We start from the raw sequence: 13,684 nt of genomic DNA, 5'->3' as shown, positions 1-13,684 counted from the left end.
ATTGCAAAATAAAAGGTTTAAACAAACAAACAAAAACAGGACACGGCACTTTACGCCAAAATAAATAGACAAACAAAAACAGACTATTCTTAACAAAACACGATGCACGGACAGACACACTAACAAACACGGTGAGCAGATAAATACAAGTATCGTGCTGGTCCCACCAGCACGCAATAGCAATTGAAATTATAACGCTCCTACTCTCTCTCTCATTCTCCACTGAACAAACACCCAACCCCGAGTGGGTGAAAACATGCTGTTTTTATGCAGCTGTACCAAGACTCGATTGCTAATCAATCATTCAATTGGAGTCTCGGTACAACTACACGTGAATTAATAAAGTGCATTTCCCCATGCTCACATATTATTACTCGTGCCTGAATACAGTTTACATTTCTAAACACACGTGAAACACAGACCCGTTTATATCCCGTGTACCAATGACTACACTTTGTGGACTGGGACCCAGCAGGCATTCACCCTCTGCTGGTGGACAGGGACTGCCGGTGGAGGTGGCAGAGGCATGTAGTCTCCTGGCGGAGGAGGTGGCGTGTAGTCTCCTGGCGATGGAGGTGAGAGCGGCGTGTAGTCTACCCTTGTTACAGGGGACTGGTGCTGCTCTGCCTCTCTTGCAGGGGACTGGTGCGGCTCTGGAGACAGCGGTGGGACCTCTCCCTCTGGCGATGGAGACGGCTGCTTCACATCCAGTTTGTGTTATCATCATGTGTATATTTCTCGCCCCCAGTGTGTTACGCTTCTCGCCTGCTTACACTTCCCCTGTTTGCGTCTTTATCCTCTGCTTAGTTCAGCACTTATAAATGCTACTGTTAGTTAGTTGTCACAGTTGCACCAACCCCGCAATATGCTTTTATTAAAAGACAGTTATTTATTTATTTATTTATTTTTACCCCACGTGACTTTCTTCTCTCTCTGTCATTTTCTTCATGATTTTGAACGTCTTAACCTTTACTGCTCCTTAATTTATGTCCAAATTTTCCGTGACAAACTCCTAGCCCTATTCATGATCAGCCAAAAATGATATTTCAAATCAGTCGTGCAAAATATTATATATATATATATATATATCAGTTTTTTTTATTCATTTGTGAAATATAATGTTAATACTATATTTCAGAAATGTTTATATTGTACAGTACATCTAATACTCACCTAGCGTTTAAATCCTCCCTCTTGTGGTGGATATTTAGTATTACACAAAACTTGGTCGAGAAGCAAGAAGTTTTTGAGGGGATAATGCCACGCTGGAGCAATTTCCAGGCATCTTAAAATAATAAACTGGCGGTGGGGTCTGTTCAGCTTATAACGTCCAAGATGAAAGAATACCACGTAAGGTAGTTAGCAGTTATTTTTTTACGGTTTTGCACAAAAAACACACAGGTGGTGTCTTGGGATAAAAAAAAAAAAAAAAAACTGCAGTACATTCTTATCAAATGCAATTGCATATCCCGCAATCGTAGCTGTTTTACAAAACCTATTGATATTATGTTGTTATTCCTAATCTGTAGATATGATACCTATAGCATTTAGAAGAGAACCCTACCGCAGCTGAGCTGTTTTATTGCCTGTATGCCTGTATTATTTATTATAGGAAAAGAGTGGGGGTTTGTTTGTTTGTTTAGTTTGAAGTCTATTTCCGTACCGCGTTTGGGAAATGTATATCCCGTACAGTTTGGGTTTATGAACTGTTCGTTTTCACTGAAGATTGTAGGGTTGTAGCATTCTGTGGCCCGTGGTCTGGACCATTCGGATCACTCAGTGACAGTGGTCCTCCGGACCACTGCAGCTGTCGCTGTTATGTTCCGATTTCAGTTTCCTTTTCATTTTCTTTATTTGCAATTATGTTGTTTTACAAATACTTATTTTATAGTAATACATGCGAGTGTTAAGGTTTATAACGTTAGGTTATTACCATAACTCTGGTTCCCTGAAAGAGAATGACAACCATTACTGAATGGGAAAGAGCCCTCTCTGACCGTCAACCACTGAGCATATATAAAAAAGCTGCCCTGCTGTGAGGGGGAAGTCCTTCCCACCTCCTGTTGAAGAGGGACATCCTCACTGTAACATATTGCCATTTTCTTTCAAAATCAGAGGTCAGCTGGGGACACGACCTCGAAGGGTAATGGTTGTCATTCTCTTTCAGGGAACCAGGGTTATGGTAATATGGAAATATGGGAATCCTTTTCAATGGAATGACAACCATTACGAATGGGAAGCTGTACCAAAGCTGTCGTGGCTCCAGATTACTGACAGTACAGCCTCATGGCGATAGCCACAGAGCCCACATGACGCCTAAGGGCATGTCGCCTGCAACACCCTAGAGCCCAGAGAGGGTCTTGCTCGGTTTGCCACATCAAGGCGGTAGAAACGCGCAAATGTCTGACTACCTGTCCATGGAGCAGCATTGCATAGCTCATCTAAGATGGTCTCCTTACAGCACCACAACAGCTCCCAACACGGTATATCAAACTACACGAGGCCTTGTGCAGTGAAAAAGTGTAATGGCAGCTCGCCAATCTCACAAGAGGGGTCAAAACCAGCTCTAGTCAGTAAACTGACGGGAGAATCTGGCAAGAGCACTCTCAGTAACACTCAAAAAAGTGATTGTGACCTGTCTCAGTGAAGTGAGAGAGAAAATGGCGATATGTTACTGTGAGGACGTCCCTCTTCAGCAGGAGGTGAGAGGGACTGCCCTCTCACAGCAAGGCCCTGATAGGCCAGCTTTTCTATATATATGCTCAGTGATTGACGGTCAGAGAGGGCTCTTTTCCATGGTAATGGGTGTCATTCAATTGAAAGGGAATAATAAGCACAGGGGTGGGGCACTCATCTGGAGTGCAGAGAGCTGCACATTTAAATGCAGGTGACTATTTCCTGATTTAGCAACAAATGAATCGCTTAATTAAATCAGGAGATGGCCACCTTCTGCACAATGGTTTTTTTTTTTAATTATTCCTGGCAGAGGACAAGCTGCTCCCTTGCCTCTTCCAGAACACACGCAAACAAAAACAATAACAAAACAACGCAGCGCTTCGCCGTCATATATAAATACAATAAATCACAAATAAACAATAACACGCAGTCAAATACAACAAATAAATCATAATAGACAAATACAAAATAACATAGGGGTGGAGGGGGAGACCCCTTTCTAAAAATAAACAAGCAATACTGTACAGGGCTCCTCGCCTTGTTACAAGGGTACTACATTGCTCTTCATTGCGTTGAGTGGTCCGGACCACTGGCACTGCACTTTGAATAGCAATCCACACATATATTATTTTCCAAATACTTATAGTAATAAAAATCTGATCGGGAACCGAGATCACTACAATACGTATTTGTAAAATAACATAATTGCAACTAAAGAAAAAGAAACTGTGGAATCGGAACACAACAGTGACGGCTGGAGTGGTCCGGACCACTATGACTGAGTGGTCCGAGTGGTCCGGACCACGGTGATGTCACAGCGCTGAGTGGTCCGGTCCACAGGCCACAGAATGCTACAACCCCTTCTGAAAATACATGAGTTTGTAGCATTACAGTCGCAGGCAAAGGTATCGTCACCCTACACTTAATATAAGACAATTAAAGAAAACAAGTTAAATCAAGCATTTGTAATCAATGAAATTCTGCATTTTTTTTAAATATTTTAAGATAATTTGATAAATTACTTGAAATTGTAGTATTTTGCATTTTTATGAGAAAGTGGTTAAAGCTTACTAAATGGTTGTCCTTAAACTGTTACCTTGAATTTTGGTAGACTAGGCATAGGGTGCCGTGACTTTTATCTGCGACTGTATATTGTACGACTGAAAAGAGACACATTTACCCAAATATCTATATGTATATTTGACAGAGTGGTCCACTAAATACACCACTTATTTTCCAGCGGCTGTAAAAATAAGTAGTTTTAAAAAGCTTTTGAAAGAGAAGCCATCCACATCTATATTTAGTACACTACAGTGCTGTTTTCAGCAGATGCTGGAACTGAATACTCTGATGCTATGGTAACCAGAATGTACAACCTGGAAGGAACACAACATTTTTTCTGTAGCACACGGTTGTATAATTTTAAGCTTTGATTGTAAGCTGGTTTTGTATCTCTAGTGGTAAATAGCAGGGTCTCATTAAATTATTTAGCATTAACAAGTGATGGTTGCCATAGCTGCAAATATCTCATTAATATTTTTTTTTTTTTTTCTCAGACCCTTTGTCCGTTGTTTTTCTGTAGACTGATTTAAAAAAAAAAAGAAAATGTTATCTTCTTTTCCTATTCGAGAAGTCCAGACAGTGTGGAGTATAGTATCAGTAAATTATTAATTGTAGATTAATTCTGTTGTGTTTTGCAATTATGTTATTATAGGCCGACCAAGACTGATCTCTGTTTCCATTCAAGACTTCACTCAAAATGCTTTAAAAGTGACCTAATTCTCAAACTCACAGAGCAACATGGGTAAGTGGCTTGAGCTTGCTGAATACTGAAATACAACAACAAAAAACACACCAAACGAATAATACAGACGGGTCATTTTCATTGGCTATAAAGCAATCGTGTGTGTTTGTTGGTTATGCAACATACTGTTTTATTAGGGCAAGCTTTTGATATGTTTATTTGTTACAGTAAGATGTCATTATTATAGAGTTGGCTGTCTCTAATTCATCGTCCTTGCTCTGCTGTTATTCTAATTTTAATGTAATTTGATTACAAGACAGGGTATATCTTGCAACATGAGCACAGTACAGGCAGACTAGACTAGTGCAGAAAAAAATGAGATTTTTTTTTTTTTTTTACCACAGTAGGCTACCTCTTGCTGAAGGACAATTAGCAAAGTGCACATGGTACTATACATATTAAACAACTGAGTTGCAAACAAGTAAAATTGTTCTCCATCTGATACATTGCAAATAATTGTAAGCAGATCTAAAGCTGTAGTCTGATCTGCACAAAACAATCACAATGTCTGTAGTTTTTTAGTGAGTGTTGTGCAGTATATGCTCTGGAAAACAACACTGATACAGAAAATACAGTCTATCAATTAATCTGAACAGTAGTGGAGATAATTGAAGTTTGATAACCAAGGTTATGACAATCTGCATTATATTCTCTTTAGTGCATTTCTATGTAAAATATACTATCTAAAATACCCAGACGAGGGTCCTTTTTAGTCAATGACAATGGTGTGCAGATATAACAAGGTTTATATCCTATAGACAACTAGGGATACTGTACTTATTAAACAATTAAGTTTGAGGACCACAAACCTAAAAACATATCTAATAAATAAACACAGTTGCAGTGTATTCCTGAACATAATAATTTGAGCCCTTTTTTATAATGTATTGACACACTCAATGTTTTCAATAGTATTGCCCTGCAGTTACATGTTGATTACACTGTAAAAGAGCCAAAGAAGAATAATGCTGATCTGAATGGTTTTCAGCAATTATGATAAACTTTTTCTCTAATTTGCTCACACACTTTTTGTTGACTGTTAATTTGCCTTTGTGTTAATTTCTTTTTATTGATATATCAAATGATGCAGTAATATGTTCAGACAGCCTAATGACTGATTCATGTCTGAAGCAGCAGGGCGTCAGTAATTGTGTTTTTATTTTTGTTTTGCTTCTTTAAGGTGGTACCATCCTGTTTCTGTCCTCAACGGTTTCTGTGCTGGGTGGATTGGTATTTGGGTATGAATTGGGTATCATCTCGGGGGCTCTGCTTCAACTGCAAAAGGAATTCCACCTCGACTGCTTCCAACAGGAAGTTGTTGTGAGTGCTCTTCTCTTTGGAGCTCTTTCAGCCTCTCTGATTGGTGGAGTCCTTATTGACAGTTATGGCCGGAGGAATTCCATACTGTTCAGTAACCTGCTGGTGCTGGGAGGCAGTTTAACGCTTGTATTTTCCGGCTCTCTTGTTTCCTTGGTGGTTGGGCGGATCACTGTTGGCTTCGCCATGTCCATTTCCTCCATGTCCTGCTGTCTTTTCGTCTCGGAGATGGTAAACTCCCAGCGCAGAGGGATGTTGGTGTCTCTGTATGAAGCTGGGATCACGGTTGGCATTCTCACGGCTTATTTCCTGAATTACTTTTTTGCTGCCACCAAAGGCGGGTGGAAATACATGTTTGGATTGGCCATCGCGCCTTCTTTAATTCAGTTAATCTGTATTGTCTTCCTTCCCCCCAGTTCTGTGACTCCCAAAAGTGTTAAAGCGGAGGAGTCCGCCCACAGCGTACTCATGAAATTAACGGGAGTAGAAGAGTCGGAGGACCTTGTAACACTTGTGGATACTGGGCAACAATACAGCTTCTTGGATCTCTTTCAGACTAAAGATAACATGAGGACCAGGACACTAATTGGGTTGGGTCTTGTACTTTTTCAGCAGTTTACTGGCCAACCCAATGTGCTCTTCTATGCTTCAACTATCTTTCATTCAGTGGGTTTTCAAAGCACCGCTTCAGCAGTTTTGGCCTCCGTTGGGCTCGGAATTGTCAAGGTTGTGGCCACGTTGGTTGCCATGAGCTGTGCAGACAAAGTTGGCCGGAGAGCCCTCCTGATAGGAGGATGCATTGTGATGTCGGTGTCGGTGACTGCTATTGGTCTTTTAAGCCAACATGCTTTACTTCATGTCAAGAAGACCTGCAATACTGCTGATCATTTTAAAAGCAATCTTTCTTCAAAGACTTCTCTCCGTGACCCCACAAGTTTAAATAGTTATTTTTATCCCACTGTGAATCTGAGCATTAACAGCTTTAAATGGATGAGCAGCGGTGAGAATATCAGTGCTTTGAGTTTGGGGTCTGCAGATGGCTCAGAGCCTCAAGTTGTGCCTCCGTCTGCCCTGCTGGAAGCTCAGGTGAAGCCTGTAACTCTGAAGCATGGCATTGCTGGAGATCATGGGGTATTAAACTGGATCACCTTGTTAAGCATGATGGCATTTGTAAGTGCTTATTCTATTGGCTATGGACCAAGTAAGTATTTCATTTAGGTAGTTTACATTTGCTAGCTACTATTCACAGTTTACATTCCCTAGCTAGCTATACTATTCACAGTTTACATTCCCTAGCTAGCTACACTATCCACAGTTTACATTCCCTAGCTAGTTATACTATTCACACATTACATTCCCTATCTAGCTATTCTATTCACAGTTATACTGTACACCTAGACAAGTTCACCAGCCAATCAGCTTGCAAATAGCAATGCAGTTATCTAATGGCAAACATGCTTTACAATGCCAATATTTACCGTACTGTGGGGGGAATAAACATGATAAACCTCAATCAAACGTATTGGTTTCTTATGGTTGTTGCTAAGTGCGTGCAGGGCTTGGCTGTCTAGCAACCAGGTAAACAGGCTGTAGATCTGTAAAGAGGGAAGTATTTATGATACCATTTGAAATATGCTTTGCCGTTTTCTTTCAGCTTTATATAACAATGAAAGGTTTATAATACTGATAAAACAGATTAATAAGCTTTCAGGGTGTTCAATGTATATCTTCAGAGAATATTATCAAACAAAATCTAGGTGTGTTTTACTCCTTAAGCAAGCTGGTAAGCCTGATAGATGTCCAGTAAGATTCTAGAAGCTTGCAAAACGTTTCAACTAAAATCCCTTGCAAGATAGAAACTTTAGGACTTGCACAAAATTGATGAAATCCTATTTCAACAACTGGCAAGCAAGCATGCAAAATATGCTTATGAATCAAAAGATAACGACAAATTTACACGCTGCAGTACCTCTTCTTGATTGGATCTAACCAGGTCTGGAACTTTTTACTTATATTGGGAGTGAATCAAGCAAACATTCTGCAAGTGTTTGCTTTTGAAGTTCTAAAAGATTATATTATCTGGTTAGCTGGGTTGTTGTTTAATCAGACCAAACACTTGCTTTATGATCAATAAAGCCTGCAGGTATCCCTTCTGAGTCAGTCTTCTGTGCACTGCGTTACATTTGAACACTGCAAACTAATTCAAGCCTGAATTTCTATCCTGGAACCTCAAGGTAAGTCAGACACAGAAACCAGTCCTGTTGCTCTCAGATCGATTTTACCCTGTTTAGGGGGTATCGGTGGGTGGGCACTGTTTTGGAAGGGGCATGCACAAGGAATTGGGGGTCATTTAGTAGGAGCTAACTTTCTTTTAAAATTATACATTGTGCTGCTGCAACAGGGCATTATAGAGCACTATATAAGATCAGTCATTCCACTGAAAACAATGCTTACAGAATGTAAATGAAGCACATTATGAAGACCTTTCTGACATACCATGTGAAAGAAAAGTACAAAAGCCAAGACTTCTGAAGTAGAATTCCACCGGAAAGAATAACCTTGGTAACCTTGATAGAGATGGCTACAGGTAGACTTCACAAGCATGAAACAGTGCACTGCAGATACCTTCCAACAGCGCCAGTCCCTTGTAACTGTGGCTTTCTCTCTCTTTCTGATCTAGTGACCTGGTTAGTACTGAGTGAGATATTCCCTGCTGGACTAAGAGGGAGAGCATTTGCATTCATCAACTGTTTTAACTGGGCAGCCAATTTGATTGTCACAGTAACTTTCCTGGATGTAATTGGTAAGTTTACTGTACGGTTTTAAATGACCTTCTTGGATTCTAAGCCCAATTTAGCCTTTTCAGCACCTTTAACAAAAGTTTTTGTCATTTTACGGTCTTTCCTAATATGTTGTTAAAATTATTAACGATATGTAAAATTATGGTCACTGGACATGATTGGGGAAAGCAAAACCTTTTTCAATTTGAATATTTGTATTTAAGTATATATTATGAACTCATCAAGGTATTTTCATACCCATGCATACATATACAATATCATGTAACATTACATAGCAAATGCAAATACAGGAAGACCCAAAATTAAGACAATAGGGAAACATGATATTTAAAATACTGAAAAAGGTCATTGGACTTGTTACTGAAAATCTATTGAGTAAAATATATACAGTATGTAAGAAAAAAGTAATTGATAACCTGTAAACTCATTATTTTAATAATTAGCTGCAGTGTTTCGATAGTGAGTTTTCAGTTTATCAGTTGCTTTTCTTTATTAAGCGTTTCTAGTGATTGATGAGCATGCTGTTCGATCCCGGCTCTCCTTGGATATAGAGCTGTTTGTCTGTGTGTATTTGTGATGAAATGCCCACCCCTATGTATATTATCTGTTATATGTTGCGAGTGGTGTGTTAAATGTTAGTGTATAGTCATTGGTACACAGGATATAAACGGGTCTGTGTAACACGAGTGTTTAAAATGTATATTTGTATTTAGGCACAAGGATTGCACAGCACTTCAAGTGCAGGTAAAAAGTAATAATATGTGAGCACAGGGAATTGCACTTTATTAATTCATGTGCAGTTGTACCGAGACGCCAATTGAATGATTGATTAGCAATCGAGTTTCGGTACAGCTGCATAAAAGCAGCATGTTTTCACTCACTCGGGGTTGGGTGTTTGGTGAGTGGAGAATGGGATAGGAGACGGAGGTAAAAATAATCATAAGAATAATAATAATAATAGCAGATAAATATCTGCTCACCGTGTTTGTCTGTATCGTCTGTTTTGTTAGTTTGTTTATTTTGGAGAATGTGCCATGTCCTGTGTTTTTGTATTGTTACAATCATTTATTTTCTGTCTGTTTGTTTATTTATTAAATGCTGAGCGAAAACATTCGCTCAGCTCCACCAAACTCCACCTCTCTTTTGTTTATTTTTTCCTGGCTCTGGTCTGACGTCACCCACTCCAGCCATCTTTGTGACAATATTGTATATAATATAATGTGTGTGTGTGTGTGTGTGTGTGTGTGTGTGTGGTTCCGCAGATGCACTGAGTCTGTCTTGGACATTCCTGTTGTATGGAGCGATCGCAGTAGCTGCTGTTGTGTTCATTTACCTCTTGCTTCCTGAAACCAAAGGAAAGTCACTTGAAGAAATAGACAAAGAGCTTTCTGGAAAAAGGTGAGTATTTCTAGTATGAAACACCACAAGGTGCTTGTCTACTGGTTTAAAGGTGCTGGGCTGGGGAAACTGAAATAAAGAGACCTGGGGTTGTGTGTGTTGCTTGCAAATTTATAAAGACAGTACTCTCTCTTCACCCTGGTAGTCTGAATAATCCGAACAGTGCGGACAGTACAGTAGCTATAGAAATCATCATACTTCTATTAGTAGCATGTACAACATTATTGCTGGGTTCTCATTGAATATTAAAGGCAAACAAGGTTTACTTAGTACAGTACAGATTCCGATCAGCACTCCGTAGAAATCATTCATATCAAATCATTTTAATTAATGAGAGTCTGCTGTAAAAACTTAACATCAGCTTTATAAAATACTGAGGCCACAAAGAGCTGAACTTTGAATAATAAAGAAATCAACCAATTAGAGTTTTTATTATTATTATTATTATTATTATTATTATTATTATTATTATTATTATTATTATTATTATTATTATCTGATTTTGTTTTCAGTGGGAACATGGTCAGCAATCATTTTACATCTGCAATATATAAAGGTTAGCAATATCAAAGGGTCCTACTGTATTAACATTGAGGAAGACCAATGTACATTATATTAAAAAATCTGAGATCAGTAAAATAAATAAATAAATAAATAAATAAAAAAGCTAGTATTCACTGCATGGCTAAAATGTTTTGGGGTGCAGTGTTTGTAGGATTGAAGTGCTTTTCGTTGCTGTTTACAGACATATAATTATGGCGTTGAACTGTCCAAATAATGAAGTTAATGGGAAATAGTTAGTAGCAGGCATCCAAAAAGCAGAACCTCTCTGAAAAGCCAGTCATCAATGTTAAGTAACAAATCAGCTCAATTGTTACCAACTATTGTACAAAGTTGTGTAGTTACAGCAGTGTGCACATGTATTAGAACACCCCATTGCTTGTGTATATAATACAGCAGTGTGCACATGTATTAGAACACCCCATTGCTTGTGTATATAATACAGCAGTGTGCACATGTATTAGAACACCCCATTGCTTGTGTATATAATACAGCAGTGTGCACATGTATTAGAACACCCCATTGCTTCTGTAGTAATACAGCAGTGTGCACATGTATTAGAACACCCCATTGCTTGTGTATATAATACAGCAGTGTGCACATGTATTAGAACACCCCATTGCTTGTGTATATAATACAGCAGTGTGCACATGTATTAGAACACCCCATTGCTTGTGTATATAATACAGCAGTGTGCACATGTATTAGAACACCCCATTGCTAGTGTATATAATACAGCAGTGTGCACATGTATTAGAACACCCCATTGCTTGTGTATATAATACAGCAGTGTGCACATGTATTAGAACACCCCATTGCTTGTGTATATAATACAGCAGTGTGCACATGTATTAGAACACCCCATTGCTTCTGTATATAATACAGCAGTGTGCACATGTATTAGAACACCCCATTGCTTGTGTATATAATACAGCAGTGTGCACATGTATTAGAACACCCCATTGCTTGTGTATATAATACAGCAGTGTGCACATGTATTAGAACACCCCATTGCTTCTGTATATAATACAGCAGTGTGCACATGTATTAGAACACCCCATTGCTTGTGTATATAATACAGCAGTGTGCACATGTATTAGAACACCCCATTGCTTGTGTATATAATACAGCAGTGTGCACATGTATTAGAACACCCCATTGCTTGTGTATATAATACAGCAGTGTGCACATGTATTAGAACACCCCATTGCTTGTGTATATAATACAGCAGTGTGCACATGTATTAGAACACCCCATTCCTTCTGTTGTTTTGATTTGTTGCGCATATGAAATCAATCCACTGGAACTGGAAGTATTGGAAAATTGTCAAAAGAGGCATATTAGGGATTGTCTAATTTAATAGGCCACACATGCAATTCACTTAAAATAGTAAAGCGAAAAGGAACACAGTATGAGACTTTTTAGAAGTTGTTTAAGATGCCTAATTAAAGCACAAAGTGGTCTGTCCTTTTCAAACACGAGCGAACCTATCGTTTCTATATCACTGATTACTGAAAATTGAAATTCTCACACCCCGAGGTGCTCATGCAGGTAGGAACATAAAGGTTATAAATGACATCCTGAGATGTTCTATTAAATGTGCACACTAATGTACAAACCATCAGACATATTAGTATAACAGATCAGCACAGCAGTGTACATATTAAAAGAAAATCTGAGCGAGTAAAGCCCTTTTAAACTTATGAAAACTGGCCACACGAAGTAGCATGGAAACAGATGCATATTGTATCTTAAGGAATAGGCTATATTACATAATATATTAACGACTAACCATAGATAATATAACAATTTGATATACAATAAAGATTACAGGGACCCATAATACAAATACAAAAATGAATGCAGTCAACAATATTATTAGAATTTATTTTATGCTGTCAATGTTAGGACATACCTCACGGATTGTTTTTTCAGCAAACGGTATCTGTGACATGTGCAGTATTGTGTAATATATAAAAGATGCATCTCCCTATTTCCAGTCAGTTTCACGATAGCAGTAGATCTGGCAGACTTTCATCTCGCTGATCATTGAGGTTTCATGCTGACGAAGTGGTTTTTTAACTAAGATTTAAAAAACATGTTTTTATTAAAACAAAAATCCTGGTTCAGCTTGAAGTTCATTGTTTTTTTTAAATGCAAATAATTTTATTCTATTCAGGAGTTCTGTTGCAGCTAAATGGTATTATCCTACAAGTATTTTATCAAGCTAGTTAATGCACATTTTCTGTCTCATTTAAGAGCTTATTAATTGTCAGCCAGGAATAGCACTCTTAAAAGAAACATTTTTTTTCTGGAAATGTTAATTGATACTTATGTGTCTCTTGTAGGTTGTATGAAAGAGGAATCTGTTGGAAATATTTTAGCAGGAACGTAATTTCTTCAGCAGGATATCAAAGAGTTGAACTGACATACTCAGTGGAGTAGAAGCCGCAAGCTAGCTTTGGCTGATTTTTACTCTTTTCAACGTGCAATCATTTGAAATACATAAATGTCTACAAATAGTATTTGTATGTGGTGCTCTGACTAACATTTAGTTTTTTTTTTTTAAATGCTCAAATGTGTTTTATTGTTTGTATAATGAATATTTAAAAATATATTTGAATTTGTGCAGATGTCTTGCCAGGACCACAAAATAAAAGTTTTCGTGCAAAATTGCACTTGTTGCAGTTTTACAAACAGAATACAACAAAATCTTATATATTATAACAATGTATTACAAACCACAAAAAGCACTTACAAACCTCACTATGATACATACAAAAGAATCAAAGAAAAAAGAGAAATAATTTAAAAAAATACACCAAAAGTGAAGCTAATAAATTAATAATAAATTCCACCTGGCCTAGTAGGGGTGGCTAAAGCACAATAAGGTGATCACTGGGTGCACAGTATGGTCCTCCAGCTGTGACCAGCAACTGCACACACACAGGATTGAGACCAGCCTTGCATTTCTCACCCTGCACTTCAAAAGGGCAGTGCCTTCACAAGGGAGCCCCCTACATAACTGTTTTTGATGTCTATGTTTTAAAATCAATAACAGTTCATAATATGGTTTGGTTTGAAGTAAACAATTCTGCAACAGTAAGACAGTGTTTGTCTTGATGCT

The 13,684-nt window shown here is 38.2% G+C and overlaps 1 protein-coding gene across 1 annotated transcript; it reads left to right on the top strand.

Moving 5' to 3' along the window:
- Positions 1-1,975: 1,975 nt before the first annotated feature.
- Positions 1,976-10,000, top strand: LOC121319089 (solute carrier family 2, facilitated glucose transporter member 10-like). The gene is made up of 4 exons (XM_041256286.1): positions 1,976-1,991; positions 5,667-6,998; positions 8,478-8,600; positions 9,861-10,000. The coding sequence occupies exons 1-4, from the start codon at positions 1,976-1,978 to the stop codon at positions 9,998-10,000; spliced, it is 1,611 nt and encodes a 536-aa protein (XP_041112220.1).
- Positions 10,001-13,684: the final 3,684 nt, after the last annotated feature.

This window comes from Polyodon spathula, chromosome 8 (assembly GCF_017654505.1).
Source record: "Polyodon spathula isolate WHYD16114869_AA chromosome 8, ASM1765450v1, whole genome shotgun sequence".
Classification (NCBI taxonomy): Eukaryota; Metazoa; Chordata; class Actinopteri; order Acipenseriformes; family Polyodontidae; genus Polyodon; species Polyodon spathula.
The sequence above is the reverse complement of the archived record's forward strand: the minus strand, read 5'-3'. Positions and strand labels throughout refer to the sequence as shown.

What these genes read in the sequence shown, in the direction of transcription:
- LOC121319089 (XM_041256286.1), top strand. An exon ending in TTCTATTGGCTATGGACCAA is followed by an intron (nt 6,999 to 8,477) that starts GTAAGTATTTCA and finishes TTTCTGATCTAG; the next exon opens with TGACCTGGTTAGTACTGAGT. An exon ending in AACTTTCCTGGATGTAATTG is followed by an intron (nt 8,601 to 9,860) that starts GTAAGTTTACTG and finishes GTGGTTCCGCAG; the next exon opens with ATGCACTGAGTCTGTCTTGG.